Source organism: Myzus persicae, unplaced genomic scaffold (assembly GCF_001856785.1).
Source record: "Myzus persicae strain clone G006 unplaced genomic scaffold, MPER_G0061.0, whole genome shotgun sequence".
Lineage (NCBI taxonomy): Eukaryota > Metazoa > Arthropoda > Insecta > Hemiptera > Aphididae > Myzus > Myzus persicae.
The window spans coordinates 243430-263634 of NW_019102844.1; the positions used below are offsets into that span (position 1 = coordinate 243430).

Genomic DNA, 20205 nt, shown 5'->3' on the forward strand with positions numbered 1-20205 from the left:
AGTATTATTATTTCTTAAATATGATAATATTTTTTACCTAAATACTTATTATTTTTAAATATGATTTTAAGTCTTGTTTATAATTAATAATAAAATAATATGCACAATTTTCTTAATGTAAGAAATATAAATTGCAAAAAAATATATATATCTTTAAGTATCTCTCTTATGTATGTCGATATCGTTTGTTTTTGACATCGCTATCGATGAATCGATATCGATAACTGAAAATATATCGTTGTGCTTCGCTGGTATGCAATGACTCATTAGTAATTACTAATTAGTAATGCTTTCGCTCATAGCCTTTAGAGAATTCATGTAGGTATTCTGTACTCAGTGATTTCTCAAATAAGAATATAATATCTACCCAAGTAGTACCTGGTATAGGCAAATCTAATACAATTTGTAAAACAACCACTTTCGTTACAATCATTTTAGTTATATAGCAATCAGCAAAACCTAAGTTATTAGTTTATTACTATTAATATAATGTCCACGATAAACAGCAGGCAGCTGCACGCCTTACCGACGAGCAGAAAGAGCAACGTTTTTTTTTAAATGTAAACTCAAATTATGTAGCATTAATTAATTCTTGTAATAATAGTAATATTAGTATAATAATTGCGGTATTATGCGTATATGTTATTATACGAATATTTTATTTTATTTTTGAATTTTCTGTCAAAAATATTATGTTATTGACGATGACAGTGTAACAATCGTGAATATTCATGACAAATAATAATCACGAAAACCGATTTATTATTTATCGATTTTTGTCGAATTTATTTATACTTTAGTACAAAGCTGCATGTACAACTATGTTGTATATTATGTATCTATCGTGTTGGTTATTTTACAATAATTAAAAAAGTTAACAAAAAAAAACTACAATAAATATGAGTTTAAAAATATCACGGACATTATATTTTACTCCTGTTTTTTATGTTTTTAAATTTAAAATGGCCACCGTGAACTAGAGGAATATCATAAATAACAATTATAAAAGTTTAATCAAATGTTTACTGGATAAACCTGTAGGTACCTACTTTACAGTACAAAGCGCCTATCGTTTGAACTAATTAACAAAGGTACCCAGTTTTGATAAATTACTTAATACAAAATATGTGCTTTTTTAATGTAGACATAAAAATTTGACACTTACCGTGAACCATAATTGTTATACTATACAAGATATAAACTTAATACAAATTAATATATTTCAGCGAATATTAAGACCACTTTTGGTTCAAAAAATGAAAATATGTGCACTTACATGTGTCCCGAGTTTACAACACGTGTTCCTCACAATAACACTCTAATCAATCTAATATTTTAATGTTTTAACGAAATTGGTATCAAAACAAGTAGTTCTTAATAGTAATAATACCTCGTCCACCGATAGGTATGAAATTAGACTGTAAGCAAATACTCCTAATTTATTATCACAGAGTTAAGGCGCAAGTACTACCTACATAATATAGTGTACTTCAGTCAAAAATAAATAAACAGTGTATATTATACACATATATATTTATATATATATATAATGCGAGATATGTATAGTAAGATATATATGTATTTTTATATTTTTTAATAGACTGCTAATTCCCTAAGCATGATTAATGGGTAGTATGATTGTGAACTTATAGTATTAATTCCGTCAAAATCTACGCCAGTAAAAAAGTTATCTCGACAATAAAAAATCACGCTTTACCGGTACTTTTTTGTACAACAATGTAATAATAAATTGTGACATATTGTGTCATAATTTTAATTAACAAACACTCAATTTTAAATGGCACGTACCTAGGTATCGACTTGGCTTGTGTTAGAGTATAAAACGTTGTCCATCACGTAAGTAAACTTTCCACATTTTGTAAACATTTTTAAAAATCATTTTAAAGCATGAAGTAAATTATAATCTGTATAATATCGAAAACTATTTTTATCTGGTATTATTAGTTATGGAATAATATTATTGTGTTGAATTGAAATTAATGTCCTCGAAACAGTGCAGATACGTCACTAGGAGCTCGTATATTGAATTAATTTATATAGTCGATGGTTAATTAATACCGTTTAATACTTTAGTACGAAAAACGGTTCTAAGAGGAGACATAATTGTGTCACCTAGACCAAACCATAACATAGATACTTGTATTCAAGACCCTAGCCAAAAAAAATTTTTTTTTGGGGGGGGGGGGGTAAATATAAATGTGTTATATTGTATAATAAAATATGAAATTATAAAAATATGATTTAAATTAAGAACATGACATTTTTTGAAAAAAATGTCGGTAGGTTACCACGTACGTTATCTTATATTTCTACATTAATTATAGTTTATTATACTTTAGTAAACAAGTTAAATATATATAAATATATCAAAAAATTAAAAAATATTTAACATACTACAATACTACTATACTAATTTAATTTTCCTTGAAGTATTTGAAAATCTTTTTATAACTTCTTCAGTGTCAATTCAATATTTCTGTATACACTCATAGGGGCTAGTCCTACTAATCTGTCTTGGCCGGTTCTGTTTCTTAAAAACGTTTTTAGGAGCTTTAAAGTTGAAAACGTCCTTTTTGGTGTTGATTTTGATACGGGCAAAGTTTTCAACACATTTAATAAATAAGAAATTGAGGGAAAAAGAAACGCGTCAGAAAACATTTGATGGTCTATCTTTTTCCAAAATCTTGGTCCCTTTTGTTTGCAATGGTAAAAATTCTGCTTCAATAGCTAGTGAGTTTGGATTATCAATATAAAAATCAACACAAGGCCATCTATTACCAAAATAATTAAGATTAGATACCGTAGGCTATACATTAGGTTTTACGAAAGTACATTAAGATTAGTTATCGCTTATCCAACACAGTATGAATATAAAATACACCGTTTTATTTATTGTGTCTTGTAAGTTGATGTCACAGTGACACAGATGCATGTACGATGTACAAGTTTCAAATATAATAGGCATTTAAAAATATTCAATCTTATTTCAAAAAAAATGGGGGAGAAGGTGAATCCTACCCCCCCCCCTCCATTTTTTAATCTTCCAATGTAGATTTAGAAGTACGGTGAACCTACATTTTAATTTTGAATGCATGTTGGCATTCAAAGTGGTAAGGACATAAAACAATTTAAAAATGTATACTTCACTTTTTTGTTACTATTTGGCATTTCATCTTAATTATTTAGGAAAGTTGCAGTACTGGGAATCGTCAACGGTCAATCCCCCCTCCCTATAAAGAACCGACTATACATATAGATGCATTTTTCAACAAGTGAATGTTGACGCGGAGCAGTTTACATGACTTGAGCTTGTCGATCAACATCATCGACAATGTCGTTTATTTTTTTCTTTCCCATTATGGCGACGTTATTGAGTGTAAGTATACAGGAGTTACGGGAAACAATTTTCATTATCCCCTTCAACACGTTCTCGGAGTTAAAAATACATCCGATTTGCATTATTATAGTGTTGTCTGATACCAGTGTCGAACTGTTGGAGAGGACCCGTCTGCAGCATGGTACTTCGTAAATTATAAAGTTAGAATTGCATTTATTTTCGTTTTACCAACCTAGGTAATTGATAATTAGTGTATATTATATACTGTGATAACTAAACGCACGATAATAGAAAATTTAATTAAATGGAAATACATTTTTTGTACCCCTCCCATCACCACTAAAATTCTAGATTCATCACTATAAAATATATATATTTAAAGTTCCAACCGTAACCTTGGCTCATTGATCGTGTGATCGCTGACGGATCGCAATAATAATCTATTGCTTATTGCAGTCATTGATGTAAGGGGCCCTTCGTAGCCACATAAATCCTACCATAGACCCATCAGCGATCTTTTTTCAATATTCAGAACAATAAAAAATTATAATATAGTGCATGCTAAAAAGCAGCCACATCCTCCACCCTCGTAACAAAATTATTTGACTATCATACATGTTTCGTACACAAACAATCAGTTACATTTCATAGTTTTGAAAATGGATGGTACCTACACTCTGACGAGTTGATTAATTATTGATTTTATAGTAGATTAAAATATTTAACTGAACCAAAAATACGACAAAAGCTATCAAATTTTGTGTTTAAGCAAAGATCTAAAAATTGGATTTAATCAGAATACGATAATTCGCTCTTAGAAAATAACTAATAATGAATTTACTTCTAATAATTTTGCGATTCTTCAATGTATCTGAGACGGTAACATTGCACGCGTACTCTACACATCGGAACTTTCGCACACAATGCTGCAGGGTGAACTTATACAGTGAGTGGATAGTATAAAATGTAGGTCAAGAGGAGCACTTCTAAGAGTCCCAACCAGGGCCAGCAGATGTACTAAACCTGCACAATAGCCACATTGCCGGTCCGTCAACCCACTATGCCCACTATGCTTACACGTCTCGGCAAAGAAGTGAGCTGTATAGTGTAGGACCGTTAGATAACTACTGTAATACTGATACTAACTTATTGTACCTTGTTTTAGATGGGAGAACGAGTTACCGTCCGTTACCACCCCACGACATTCTCTGGCATTATTGTCACTCATGTGGAAAAGCTACGGGCAATATCGGAACAGTTGTTGCTGGAGGCTGTTGTCGGCAAACGGTCTGAAAGACGCAATGGGTGGTTGGTAAGCCAAACGCGCGGCTACTGCATCATTCGGCCGAATACGGGAAAGCCTAATCTCATGGGTCCTGTTCGATCGTGGGTTCGTCTAAGAATGTCGGTCAATTGGTTGGTGTTCAGGAAGAGGCCGCGAGGTTAAGGGCTAGACCTACAGGATCAGTGGTGAAGAGATACCAACGCCATGACGTCCAAGGTCACCGAGGTCGTTTCCTTGTAAGAGCAGCCACCAGTTCAACGGCTTGTGCATCATCCGGCCCATCAGCCATGCTTCGCAACCAGTCCTGCAGCCACGCCCGGCACAACAAGTGCAGCTGACCGTGGTGGAAAGGCGGGTCCAGAACATGGAGGTGACACCCATCGACCGGGTCACTAGAGTAGCCACACAGGCAGTCTCGGGTGCGGGAGCAGTAGAGGGGGCCTCGTTATATTTCCCAACACTTTATTTTCAGTTTAATTTAATAATTTTTTTTTTTTTTAAGCAAAAGCTCGAAAACTGAAAAGGCAAAACTCAATTAAATTAACTAGGTACTTACGCAGATAAATCACGAAATATTGCTTGAGGTGAAATTAAAACCTAAATATGTTTTCTCGTGTTTATGACGGCTTACATAGTATGATCGGTATAAAATGTTTTTCAACGTTCTATTTTTGTTATCGTTACCCCCGCTTTTTTTTGTTTTTAAAACGCGAATTAAGTGGCAAAATGATACTCACGAAATAACAATATACACATAATAATATGATTAATTCACAACAAACGATTATTGGCAATGAATAATGATCGTGCTTCTCGCCTAGCACATCATTAGCCGAGAATGAGTTGACAGACACAGTTGTATGTCGTGGACAAATAATTATTACATCGTGGCTGCGTTTCTTTTTTTTTTTGTTAAGTACACTGATTTTTGATGATGTTGAAATTCAAACTCAATTACCATCTAAAGCTTGTGAGTAAGACGAGAAAATATAACATATTTGTGTAATATGCTTCCTACACATAGAATATTACCATCGTTGAATAATTTTCATTTCAATTTTAGGCATTTTGCGCCTGTTTAATGTCATGCCACCCGTTCATTGTCGGATGTTCTTTCGTATTCTCTTCTATTCTTTTGTCCAAACTAAAAGAACCTACGTCTACGATAAGAATAAATATTGAAGATTCCTCATGGATAGGTAAATGTATTTGTCATTATTATGTTCTATACAAATATAATTTCTACATTGGTATATTGGTATACCAGAAATAAAAGCTTGTACGGTCTGTGTAATTGCACGGTTCGCGTCCAATTTCAATTTTTCAAAAACCGTGTCAACGCATTATTATTTGAGTATTTAAAATCTTTATTTATTGAAATTGAGAATGTCATGAATTTTTAACTACAAATGAATTTGCAAATTTTCATGATATCAACAATCGCCATCAAATTATTAAATTTAAACGCTTACAAAGAAAAGATTTCGTTTATGTGTTTTTTTTTAATTGACACGAGTGAAAATTATGGGGAACCTTACATATAAAAATCCTCGAGTTTTTAACTTATAATATAATTAATTATAGCAAAATTATTTATGTTATCGTCATAAATAAAAAAATAAAAAGTAAGTCGACAATTTTAAATGTTCAAAAAGAAATGTTGAAAATCATACAATATCTACAAAACTACAGTATAAATATTTGGTAAAAACTTCAAATATTTTTAGGTCATTAAATTTTGAATAACAACAAAATCACTAAATCTTTATATTCGAAATCTTTGGTTATTTTCTAGTGCATTGAGACTTTCATACTTTCGGTAGTTTTGCTTCAGATCATAATATTATGTAGTTTTAATTGAATATTTACTTTTTACAAAATAAATTTTTTTTTTTAATGTACATTTTTTTCAAATTTTTGTTTCCTTAAAATACTATAATAATCGATCAAAAATAATAACAAATCATATGGTAGCAATCATAGTAGGCACTAAATATTATATTCCAGGAGTTGTGACTTGACATCGACACAAATGTGTTTGAAAAACATGTCATTATATTTCGCTGTTATTATAATAAAATTCTTTAACTCTTAAAATTATAGCGAATCAAAATATTTTTGTTTGTATGCAAGAACAGAATTTTATTTACCCTCCGTCAGGGTATTTTGAATTATTTGTGTGAGTACAAAAAAAATTACGAACAGTTAATTCTTTAATTGCAATAATAAATTATGTACATAAAAACAAGATGAAAGCATCGTGTACAACATAGATACAGTCTCCTACATAATAATGATAGGAAAAAAAGTTTGCGAGTCACAACAAGGACCGCAATTGAGGATATACATTTAAACTTTGCTATTACTTTCTAATTGATTATGCCTATAAGAAATGGAACAATTGGTTTAAAATAAAAATTGTACCGTCCTACTTAACTAGAGCATTAAACCGTTCTAAACAGACTACCGTAATATGCACATTTTATTTTAGCGATGAAAATATGAACAGTAAACAAAACTTAACTTTACATAGGCAATTAATGCATTTTTTAAAAATATATTTGCATTAAAATACATCTTATGGTTTGAAAATAAGAAGCTTTTTAAGAGGTTGGAATACTTTTGGAATAAATTATTTATTTTTATTATTTTACTTTAAAATCTCGATCATAATTATTAAGAAGAACGAATTAATTCCTATGAATACAATAATATAACTCATGTGATTCTATGTTTTGTCCATAATTTATTGAACGTTGTGGTTTCGTGAACATAAAATATTTTAATTTGATGACAGCGTTTAGTAAAGACTAAACACGGGGTACTTTACCTACCTATATTTCTTACCCAAACTACCACGGCAAGTTTAATATAGTAAATTTTTAATCTGCGACTCCACCACAAGAACAAATTACGACCATTGCAATTCACCGTCGGCGCAATTTTTAGAGATCAATAAAAACAAATAAAATACACTTAGCTTGATAACTAGAATAAACATCAAAGTGTGCAAGCCATAGAACGGTTAGTATTGCGTCTGATTGAAGTTATATTATTTTTCGTCATATAGTCTTGATTAAGAGAATAATAAAACGGTCCAAATTATTAAGTCTAATTATAACAACCGAGTGTTTGATGTTTGTTAGTAAAAAAATGTGCGTGCTGAGCAATTTGAAAGTAATGAGTCCTTGAACAGCAGTATACAAACAATTAACACGAAATATTCAGTTTTTATTGGTTTTAATATTATTATTACCTACGTAAAATCACAATAACTATATTATATTTCTCATATTTTACTAATTTTTTACTGAAAATGTTTGAAAAATATCGATCGGTTTTCTATTTAAATTAGTCTTTGATAAATTAATTAGTTTCGAAAATTTTAATTAAACACTCAGTACTATAATAATAGTATATACTTTATATTATATCTAACTACTACTACGTCAATATTATTAACAGTGGGTGTTTTTAGGTTCTATTAGCTAATTAGAATTTATTTAGGACTGATAATATTTACTTTTTTTTCAAATGAGTTTCAATCAAAACTGTTCTTTCGAACATTTATAACTACTATATACAACTGTAATCTTTGAGCATACCTACTGTATATTATTATATATATTTAATTTTTTCAGCGAGTATACCAATACTGGTATGCCCTGTCGGTTTACTTATAGTTGGAATACTAACAGATAAACTTGGCCGAAGAAAAGCTCTTCAATTTGGTTATACACCACTAATTATAAGTTGGCTGATACTCGCATATGCCAATTCTCTAAAAGCCATTATTATCGGAAGAATTATTCTGGGAATTGGACTTGGTAAGTAACCCGAATTAATATATTAATATATTATTGTGCTTTATTCAAATGTTCGTAATACACAAAGCTCGAAAGTTGTACAAACTACAAAAGGAAAATATGCACAAGAAATTGTAAAATATTCATGACAAAACGTCAAATATGCAAACAAATTTAATAAATATTCATCAAAATTCATAAACAAACCATTTTATATTGTTCATAATTTACAATAAAAAAAAAATGCAAAATATGTAAAAAAAATGTATGATATTTCAAATATTCTGGCAAACTTTTTGAATTTGTACATTTTATCAGACTAAAACAATAGTTCAAAAAATATACTCGATAGTCCATCAGAATATTAGTGTGATAGAGATTAAATGCACTTCCCACTGCTGTCGTTAAATCAGTAGTTTAATAATAACAAATTACATTAAACAATATTGGTTTTTATGTTAAATTATTATAATTGAAACAAACAGCTTAAGAGAGGAAATTATCAAATTTTTTAGGAAATATATTATGCATAATATGCTTATGAAAATCAAGAAATGTGCCTTAAATTAATTCCCCTTAATATGGACTAAATATCCAAAATAAAATTAGGCTAGATTTTAAATTTTCGAGTTTTGAACTCACCACTACGAAGCTCAGATTTTTAGCTTTGCTGTAAATCGAGAGCATATATAGATAAATATGCAACTACTTCTACTTTCATGCCAAAGTAATAAATAGAAAACACGAGTGGAAAACTTGCCTCAGTAAAATACAAGTGCAAACCTTATATAAATTCGAGGCCTGAAATAAATTTCAAAATCGATTTTTAATGTTGAAAAAAATCGTTAAAAATACAAAATCTCAATAATTTGAAAATTTGAACTATAGTAAATATAAATATTCTAAAAAAATGAGTTTTTGAAGAACTCCATTATTGAAAAAGCAAGACGTGGTCCTGATGGTATACCGGTGAATACTATTAACATAAAAGAAAAAACTCGCACATCAACTTAAAGTCCAGTTAATAAAGTAGGTAAAATTATGACTTCAAAATCAAAATTCAAACGAGCCGTTTAAGTTGTTCAACTTTGTGTGATAACGGTCTCGGAACATAATATAGGGACTACAGTGATTTAAAAATTATCATTGTAATTAATATATTAAGCAATTAACGTTTATAATTTGTAAAAACGGCACAAGTACAGTGAAATAAATACCATATGGTATTATATATATATATGGTATATAAATACTATATTGCACGTATTTTATATTTTTATAAAATCATTTTTAAAGACTTTCATACTGATAATTAACATTTTAATATACGAGAAATAACTAATTCGATTTTGAACTAGGTAGGTACATTGAAGTTTTCAAAAAAAAAGATCCGCTATAGTTAATCAATTATATTTTATATCTAAATGGGGGTTTTCTTTCATCAGAAGTTTGTATACAACCACGCGATACGCTTTAAATAGGTAGTAAAAAAATCTAAACGTATTAATTGAGTGTTCTTAAAAATATATTTTGAAAATTTCAAAAATCAATATTTGAATTGATTCATAACTAAAACCCAAAACGGGGGTGAGCATGATTGGTGAATCGGCCAGTATAAAATGACGTGTTATTAAATTATAATATTACTCGAACTCCGGGGTAGGCGTGTCTTCTGGTTCGGCTATATTATACTGACGATATTCGATTAACCGCACTACGGGACACGTCGGTCATAAAATAAAAAATAAGCATGATATGATAATAATATTATAATTTCATGCCGAAATGTTATAGACAGTTATTAACGTTGGGACATATTATATTGACGTGTGAACGCACACGATGAAAATCATTTACGCGTTTCGGACGACATATTTCGCTAAATAATAAATGAAAAATGAAGCAATTCTCAAAGTTTGAAATATCAAAATATCATTATTACATCAATGTTTTTTTCCCTTAAATCGACGCGAGATGTCGCAGAGAAAAAACCGTAGTATGGTCTGGTATAATTTACGGATAAAAATAAATAAATGTGCTAAAACAATTATAAATGTAATACCTGTAGGTAGGTAATACATGTTATTGAAACAATTATTTCCAATAAACAATATTACTAATGAGTAACGAGAACTAGATATGGGTAATAATTGAGTAGTCATACCTAGTTAAACGCCTACTTATACGTTCAACATTGAATGCGTACATCAAATTGTACATGTTTTTCTACAACATTATCGGTACGATTACACGGGGTAAGCGGGGGAAATATATTTTGTAACTATGTGATAAGTAAAAAAAAAATTTCCAATCAACTTGTTGCCATACCTAGTTTTTGATTTTAAGACGCCGTGTGCCAATTATCATATAGCGTATACACCACGTATTCCAACGGCAGAAAATTCAAATCTTAAATAAAGAACAACGAAATTGATACATTTAACATATAGGTGCCTGCATTTGAATAAAGAAATGTTTTTTTTAAATCAAATTATCGCATAAAGAACATTTATTTCACGTTATTCTCCCGTCGAATGACAGGTATGTCGACTGTCGATGTTATTATGAGTCACGAACATTATTCAACAATATTATTTCATGAAAATATTATGATAACAGTATTATCATCACATTTTTTTTTATCATCCAAGTTACTGCAGTTAGCAATGTAAGTCACAAAATTAATTCTAAGATTTGTCCGTAAAATCAAACAATTGTTAGGTTTAGGTTTCGATTTTTGTGAATCTGTTAACCGGCTAAAGTTTATAGTTATAAATCATTTTTTTTTTTAAGCTCGTAGTTGAGGTAAGAGTTATATGACAATTTGCAGTGAACTTGTTAAATTTGAGTTGAGAAAAAATATATAAATATATGTATTTTGGAACACATAAATGTAGCTAGTAATATGGTTTTATGGTAAAAACAACTAAACGGTTAACGTTAGCGCAATATGCTTCTTCGACAACAATATAATATTATTTTATCATTTAATTATTTAATTATTTGTGTATTAACTGAACACGTGGATTCGACTTAAAGTAATAAACCGTCATTTATTTGAGTTTATTCGGATAAAAATCGGTCGGTAAAGGTAAAAACCGAGTTGAAAAATATGAAAATTAACCGAACTCGACCTTGACGTTTTCGACTCGTTTATGCCCAGGCCCCGTGCCCTCGGCTGGTCTTGACCTTTTTTTTTGCATTTCAACGATTTCTTTCATTTCGCAGGGTCCGGGACTTGCGTGTTCTTGTACTTGGCCGAGGTGTGCCCCTCCCAGCACCGGCCGCTGTACTTCTCGGTGGTCACCATGTTCGTGGGCATGGGCATGATGACCGAGTGCGTGCTGTCCATGTTCTTCGACTGGCAGACCGTGTCGCTGATACTGTTCGCGGTCAGCACCGTGAACTGCGCGTCCCTGTTCCTGGTGCCGGAGACGCCCATGTGGCTCCGGAACCGCGGCCGCACCGGCGAAGCGGAAGAGGCCGAGGCGTGGCTGGGCATCGAACCGGCCGCGGCCACCGTCCCGGCGCCGGACACCGCGCTGGCGGTCAACGGCGACGATCGCCTGTGCGGCGCGGAAGAGGGCAGACCGGACAAGGCCGCGTACTGGACGCTGTTCGCCGGCCCCGCCGTCTGGAAACCGGCCCTGATCACCACGCTGTTCTTCGTCTGCCAGCAGGGCAGCGGGTTCTACGTGCTGCTGTTCTACTCGGTGGACGTGCTGCGCGACTGCCGCGTCCAGTGGGACGGCGTCACCCTCACCGCGTTCCTGTCCCTGGCCCGCGTCAACGGCAGCGTCGTGTACTCCATGTGCAGCAACGTCCGCCGGAAGACGCTGGTAGTAGTGTCCGGCGGCGGCATGGGCCTGTCGCTGGCCACCATCATCGTTTACATGCGCATTTACAAGGACGAGGCCACGCCGCCCTACGGCTTCGTACTGATCGTCGCGTTCATCGCGTACGTGTTCTTCGCCCTGCTGGCCATGCTCCCGTTGCCCTGGGCCATTTGCGGAGAGGTGTTTCCGATGGCCGTCAAAGGTGTCGTAAATGATATTGTGATCTTCTATACATACAGTGGTTCCCAACCTGTGCAGTGTGCGTCGAGGCTCTCGGGGGCGTCGCCGATAATTGAGCGGTGACATTTCAAAACGTACTATTTCCATTTCACAGTTTTTTCAGAAAACACGATTTTCTGTTCCGCATTACTAGAAACTCGTGGAAATATCGTAAAACATCATAAAATTCATAAAAATTCAGTTATTTTAGTTATGATGTCATTTATTGTTAAAATTTTAATTTTAATGTAGTTATTCATAATTTTAATTACTAAATTGCATCATAACGTCCTGTTTCCAAAAAATTGTACGTTTTGGTCTGATTTATGGAAATAGTTACCTCCTGTATTGCTCGATGCACAAGGCATTTAGTTCTTGATTTATACATTATATAAATATTATATTATACTATTATAAAGTATAAGGCCGTGGTTTGAGGTTTTTGAGATGAATAAAATCAATATGATAGGTGTTATCACTGACCATCAACACTTTTGGCGCAATTTACTATCAATAATCACAATGCTTGGTGTATGATGATAATGTTTTAAGATGTAGAAATAAATAAATAAACCATTCAAATGAATTTGCACAGTTAATTTATATAAATGAATTAATTACAAAAAATATTTTATGTATTTTCAAACAACTGGAAATAATACGTTTTGTGTTTACTTCAATTTCGTTTCCTATCTTTATAACATAGAACATAGTAGATTTTGAAGTAATATGGCAATAGTTCGTTTTGTAAAAATATTAGGAATTAGTACGTTTTGCTGCATATTTCTAAACCAAACTCCTATTTAACAAAGGAAATAGAACGTTTTGATGCAATTTGTAAATAGTTCGTTTTGACCTAATGTTTGACATGGAAATAGTACGTTGTGCCAAAATAACAGATTAACAACTTCAATTTAACAAGGGAAATAGTACGTTTTGGTTCAATTTGACCACTCCATTCGATTTCCCGCCTTTTTTCCATAAGCATCAATATATAACTCAATTTTTTAAATTTTGGAAATTGTACGTTTTGAAATGTCGCTCCTCACTATCGAGGGATCGGCAGTAGAGTCTAAAAATAAAATCGTAATACAATATAAAAAATAGTTTTTGCCATCTTTTTTTCTGAGGCCGTCAGGCCCGCGAGCCAATTCACGGTGGTGAGCACGTGTGTGTGAGACAGATCGACCGGCGTAAAAAGTGAATTAGGTCTATTTCTGTGTTTGCGATTTCGATTTGCACTATTGCTAAACGATAGTGGTTCACCACCTGCAAGTTCAGGATGGGCAGTCAATTTCCTCTTCCACGCGAAATCCGTACAAAAACCAGACGCACTCCCCACGCCCTGCGATCCCGTCTTTTCCAGCTCACATTATTTTAGTCAGTGGTGAGAGCGAGTGTGTATCAATCCACATCCAACTATCTAAGTCCATCGCACAAATCGCATTAAAATACCAAATATCAGAGTTATTGTAGATTATAGAATATTAGCCGCAGATGTGCATCAAAAAGTGTTTAAAATTATGATAGTACTGGGTTGAATGAATCACAAGATATATTTGTAAAGAGCCCCAGTAGACGGTGGACGATTTAAGTCCAACGATTTATTTTTTTTTCGTCTAAAAATATCTAGTTAGATTCATCATCAGACGGCCAAGTTTATAATTTTCTTAAATTTTTTCGAATCATGAACTTGATTGTTTTTGTTTTTTTTTTAGGAGTAATGGGCGGAATCGTACAAGTGATTGGATACGAATTAATGTTTTTAGTCATCAAAGTGTATCCTGGGTGTGTGTCGACATTCGGAGTGGAATTTGTTTGGTCAGTTTTCACAATATTCTGTTTTGCAAGTGCATTGTTCGGTGCGTTCATAATGCCAGAAACAAAAGGAAAATCTCTCAACGAAATATTATCGTCGTTCGAATCCCGCGAAAAATCGATAAAAAATAACTCGCCTTAATAATATCGTATACTGTAATCATAATTATTGTTTTTATTTTTATGAAACATAATACAGTATTGCAATTTCGTTTATTGGAATTTTAAGTATAATATTCTTCAATGTGCATTGCGGTGCTATAGTTTATATTGTAATTTATTTGATGATAGGTACCTCGTAGGTATAGATAAGAATTAAATGTGATATACTAAAAAATCTGTTTGTGCGTAATTTATTTTACATATAATAATTATTTACAGACCAGAAGGCCAGTCTAAAACTGCTGTCCGCTAAGTGCGAATCGAAAACATAAAATGAGCAGGGGCATAAACTCACAACTCGCCTTTGGCAGGGATTGGAATCAAAAAGTTCTATACAAAAAAAAATGAATAAAAAAATTTTAAGAATTATTTTTGCTTATACATCATATTTGTTTATATTTTGTTACTTTTTCAAAAACCCTTTTGTTTATTTCAGTCTGTCGCCATATTCGAGGATATAAATAAGGTTGTCATTTTCAAAAATAGATTGAAAACCAGTTACGTATACGTTATTGTTACAGTTACGTATTGTATATATACAATACATATTACTATGAGCAATTTATTATGCGCATATTAAAACTATTTATTTCTATAGTAGCACATAAAAAATATGCAAATACCATAATTTCAGTGATCACTCAGGTTAAAATAAAATTGATAATAATTTGTAAATGTTCCTATTTGTTCTACTTTTTTAGTTCTTACCAAAAGTTCATAATATGCCATTATTGAAGTATTATTGTTTGTAAAAAATACTATATATTATTTTGAATACATTTCAGTAAATTTGGATACAACAAATCTAGGCGATACTGGTTGTAAATAACTATTTCAAATTTACCCTTAACTAACTAAAAAGCGGGGAAGTGGGTTACGCTTTGCTGTACCTACATTAGGTGTCTGGAGGTCAGTGTGATGGGTGTGTTGAATTTGAATTTGGTGATTCAATTCTTTGTGTACGAAAAACGATTCTGAGCGAAGACGGCCTGTAAACCTTTAAAATTACCAATTATTAATATAGTGATTATATTATTGTGAATCAAGTACTAGTATTTATTTTACTATTAGGTATACGTGTTAGAGTTGGTTAAATTCATTTTTTCCAAAAAAATTACACTTCAAAATATCCTTGTGGGTATAAAATATAATACCTATAATATATTTACTCTTAAAGTTCCTACATCCACAAACAATAAATATTTTTATACTACAACGAAATAACTAAAATCGTTTTTCTTGTTATTCTTGTAATTAATATGTAATTTAGTCCAAGTATTGACATAAAATGTTTGTAAAAAAAAACTTTGGTTCCCCATTTTTTTAATTTACAGTAAGAAATATTTACGAGAATAGTTGTCTTAAATTTTCAATCTTTAGGTATAAAAATTTATAATTTAATAATTTTTTAACTACAATATTCGTCAATTTTTATCAATTTCTAAACGTTCAAAAAAATACTATTATGGACTTAAACTCAACTTTTTTTTTAATTTACTCAAACGAAAACTTATGAGGAACGTTGTATTACATTTTCAATTTTTTTGATCGAGAGAAAAATTTTGTTTTGTCAATAATTAAAAAAGATTTGATAAAACTAAAATTGTTTTGATGCCTATAAATAGCTTAAACAGAGATGCAATATTTCCAAAAATGGTATGGTGCGTGTGCAAAAAGCATGTATATTATATATTATGCAATATTGCTTTTATAATCATTCAGTGAAAATTTCATATAAATATGGATTTTTTTTTATTAGAGTTACACTAAAAAATAAAATCAATATTTTCTATCACTGGATTCGCATACATATTTTCTTTAATCGTTTGTTTGTTTTTCCTGTCACTTTTGAAAACTATTGGAATTTTACTAGATTCACCTAGTAGAAAAAAATATTCTAAATCGAAGCATTCTTACTGCCACCAAAATGTGATGAAAGACGGAAGTAAAAGAACACACATCATTGTGAAATCGATGAGCTCAGAATCTAAAACAATCATAAACGACGGAGTGTTCCATCAGTAGTGAACTACAAAGTATTTTTCCCCAAACCACAAACACCATCTGTCACTTGTATCAAATGCGAATTCGATACATCGTTGCGGTATTTGCAAAGCGAAATTCATGAACTGCAGTTATATACGATCATAATATTTTGTGTTTTAATAGATGTTAAAACTTCAGATACAACATAATTTTGGTTTTCGCCAAATTTACAGTCGACATACTCTTTTTAGAACAGCTGAGAAAGTAGACGGAGTGCGTATATACTTAAGAGGATCGAGGAGGGAATACAAAATATCGACTTTAATTAATTGTCTATAATTGCTAATCGTTGACAAATATTTAATTTAGTACCTACAGTAGAGCCTCGATAGTCCGGACTCCCGATAATGTGGCGAACGCGGTAATCTGGACGTCAAAATTCCAGGTTAGGTTATGAAAATTAAAAGTATTGTTCAGAAAAAAATTACCGATAACTATACTTCAGTTCTACATACATATTATTATAAACATTTTTTTTTTGTAATTCATTAGTTTAGTTTTAATTTAATTTAATTATTATTCTTGTAATTTAAAATGCAATAAATATAAAGATGGTGAAATTAAAGTTAAATCTTAATCATTTGAGTAGGTAGTTTTGAAAAACCTCCGGTAATCCGGAAAATCGATAATCCGGACGATGCACGGTCTGAATTCGTCCGGACTATCGAGGCTCTACTGTATTTATTAAGTTTTGATAGATTTAGTATTGAAGAATATACCAGGCACATCGCACACGGAATGAAGTACTCGTACATGCGTAGGTGCTGTGAAATTTTTACAATTTTTGTGAATGATTGTGTTAGACGTGACTAAATCAACGAAGTCCGGTAGGCCACCATTCTTAAGAAAATGGTTATAATCGTCGTTAAAAACATCACAATATTTTGACTATTAAAAATTAAAACTAGCGATTTACAGATTATTGACTGTCACACTTGGTGAATTTGCTTTGGTAAACTGAGGCGCAGAATACACGTTAATGTGAATCATTGTCAACTCAATGGTTAGCCAGTTAGTTGAGTTTGAATGACCAAGTAGAGGCTATCAGACAACATTAATCTCTTCATTTTTAAGTAACGTTAATATTTCAATTTACTATTAGCATAATATCCTAAATTATAGCCAAACTATAATTATTCAATTTTTTTCCAATTCGTACTCCTGTGATCTTAAATATACCACTCTTCGGAACGGAGTTACTCAGGTGCAGTGGCTTGGCGAACTGAAAATATTCCAGAGGCAAGAAACAAAAAGCCCGAAGACCCGCCCACCCCCCTACTGTAAACCCAAATAGAGGTGGGGAGGGGTGGCTTAATAAAATACTGTTTGAATTTGTATCAACTTGAATTACAATAATAATATAGTGCTCGAATATTTATTTAGTATCTTATACCGGAAAACCGAAGTCACGTCAGTGATGTACCCGAATTGCCTACTCAAAACGCCGTGCGGTGTACAAAGGATATAAGTGGTGCGTAACCTTTAAATACATATTAAATTAATTTATCTTTACTAACCTATTATATAAATAATAATTATATCTAATTTGTTTTTGGTTTTTTTTTTTTTTGGGTTTTTTTTTTTTTTTTAAGCTTCAAATTAAAATATTGTCTATTGTCTATTACTTTTACACTTGATTTCAATTTTTACTTCAGTCGCTGAACTGGATTTGATCATTCATTATCTAGTATCGATTCCATGTATCCGGATAAATCTGATCTCGTGATTTGACCAAACAATATTGTGACCTGAACATTTTTTTGGAAAGAGGAACTGAAGCACATTCATATTATATTTTCCAAAAAAGTAACCCTTTGCTTCCATCCTCATTCATTACCTTTTTTCATTAAACAAAAAAATTATTTTTGCCCTAGTATAATTTTTATTTTATTATTACTACCTAAATGAAAGTGTTCACTTTTTTACTAATTGAACAAGTTTTTAAAAAGGTACATTTTATACTTTTTAAATTGACTGAATAGGGTCTGTAATTTGAGTTATATATAATAGTCGAATATACAATTTAACAACAGAACATAAATACACTTTGCAAAACACTAAACAAGTAAAAATTACAAAATGTCAAAGGACATGTTTTGATTCGTCTCATTAAGTTTTAAGATATATTATATTAATACAAGTCATAGATTATCGATTTTAAATAACTAGTAAATCGACAACCATAGAAAAAAATTATTAAAAAAACAATAAAAACGTTTGTATGGGAGGGAAGACGAGTTCCCTATTTGATTTATACCTGTTTTTATTTCAAATACTTTATAGTATATAATATGTTACAGTTAAAGTGTTGAATCAGTTTGCTTATGAAATAACTGGGTAATTTATAAAATAACTAAGGCTTGTAGGTGATGTCAATAATTTATACTTTAACTAGTTATTTTATGCATTCCCTGGCATCACTTCGTCAATGGGTCAAATTGTAAATAACAAAATATCATGATAAATAAAGATAGTTCTAACATTTTCAACAATTTAATATAACATACTAAATCAAATAAGATCGATATATGTTTTGTCGGTGACCGCAATGTACGTTTATCGTGTTATTATAAGATTTTCGTTGTTGGTATTCGGTTCATGTATTAGACAGGCTTAAAGTTTAGAAATAGTTTTACAGTTACGCGTGTTCGCTGTTGGTCCGTCTGTCTCTACACTATTATTTTAAGTATTAACTATATTGTTCACAATGAATTCAAATTCGACTAAACGAAAGAAAAGTTTTTGATAAGCGTTAAAAATCGTTCATTAAAACCAAATAGTACAGTTATAACAAAAGAAAAATATGCAAGTTTGATGATAGACGTGAAAAATATGAAAATAAAAAAGGAATATTTTCGTGACTATTGGTTAGAAAGACATTACAATATTGTAAAAATAATGGCATTGAAAAATTAATGCTAAACGTAAGTAATCAAAATGAAAATGTTAAATTACATGTTATTACTGAAGAGATATTTGATTATTTACATGAAATTCATATTTCTATCGGACAAGGGGGGTAGAGATCGCGTGTTATATGAAATACATAAACGTTATAAAAATACGGAATTCAACACTTTAGCTGTAACACGTATGTATATTGATTGTGACAATCGATGGTGTTATAATTTATAAATTTAGGCCTCAGATTTATATGTAAAACATATTATTTTTACTGTGGTTCAGTAATTTAATTTGGTCGATTGGTGATAAATTCGTTTCATATGATTTTAATAAAATGAACCATATTTTAAATGACATCACGCGTTTTGTCATATAAACACATTATTTCCAATTTCTCAATAATTTTATTTTTTCCTACATATCTATTTATACAACTTTGATAATATACGTTTATATTTTGGTCAACTGTAAAAACGTATCGTAATTTTTTGAAAATTTCGTGTTTCCAAAAGTATGTGTAAAAAATAATATCAGTCATAAAATATAAAAAAAAAGTCGACAATAATATGGTTAAGTCATCGAGCCGGGTGAACCAAACAAAGAAATTATGATAATTTTTTTTCATTTTTCTAACCCACTTCCGTGGTACCGTAATGATTCAGCTTGGTTTGAACTGCCTAAAATTGATGAAAGATGTTCATCAAGAAAAAAGTGTTCAGTTGCTAAAACCATGCATATAGTTGCCTTATAATCGTATTCGTAGACCATAGA

At 31.4% G+C, this 20205-nt stretch overlaps 1 protein-coding gene across 1 annotated transcript; it reads left to right on the forward strand.

The window, feature by feature from the left end:
• Positions 1-5458: 5458 nt before the first annotated feature.
• On the forward strand, positions 5459-14863 carry LOC111033232 (facilitated trehalose transporter Tret1-like). Its single transcript, XM_022313882.1, has 5 exons — positions 5459-5613; positions 5707-5842; positions 8285-8470; positions 11678-12487; positions 14223-14863. The coding sequence occupies exons 1-5, from the start codon at positions 5575-5577 to the stop codon at positions 14462-14464; spliced, it is 1413 nt and encodes a 470-aa protein (XP_022169574.1). The 5' UTR covers positions 5459-5574; the 3' UTR covers positions 14465-14863.
• Positions 14864-20205: the final 5342 nt, after the last annotated feature.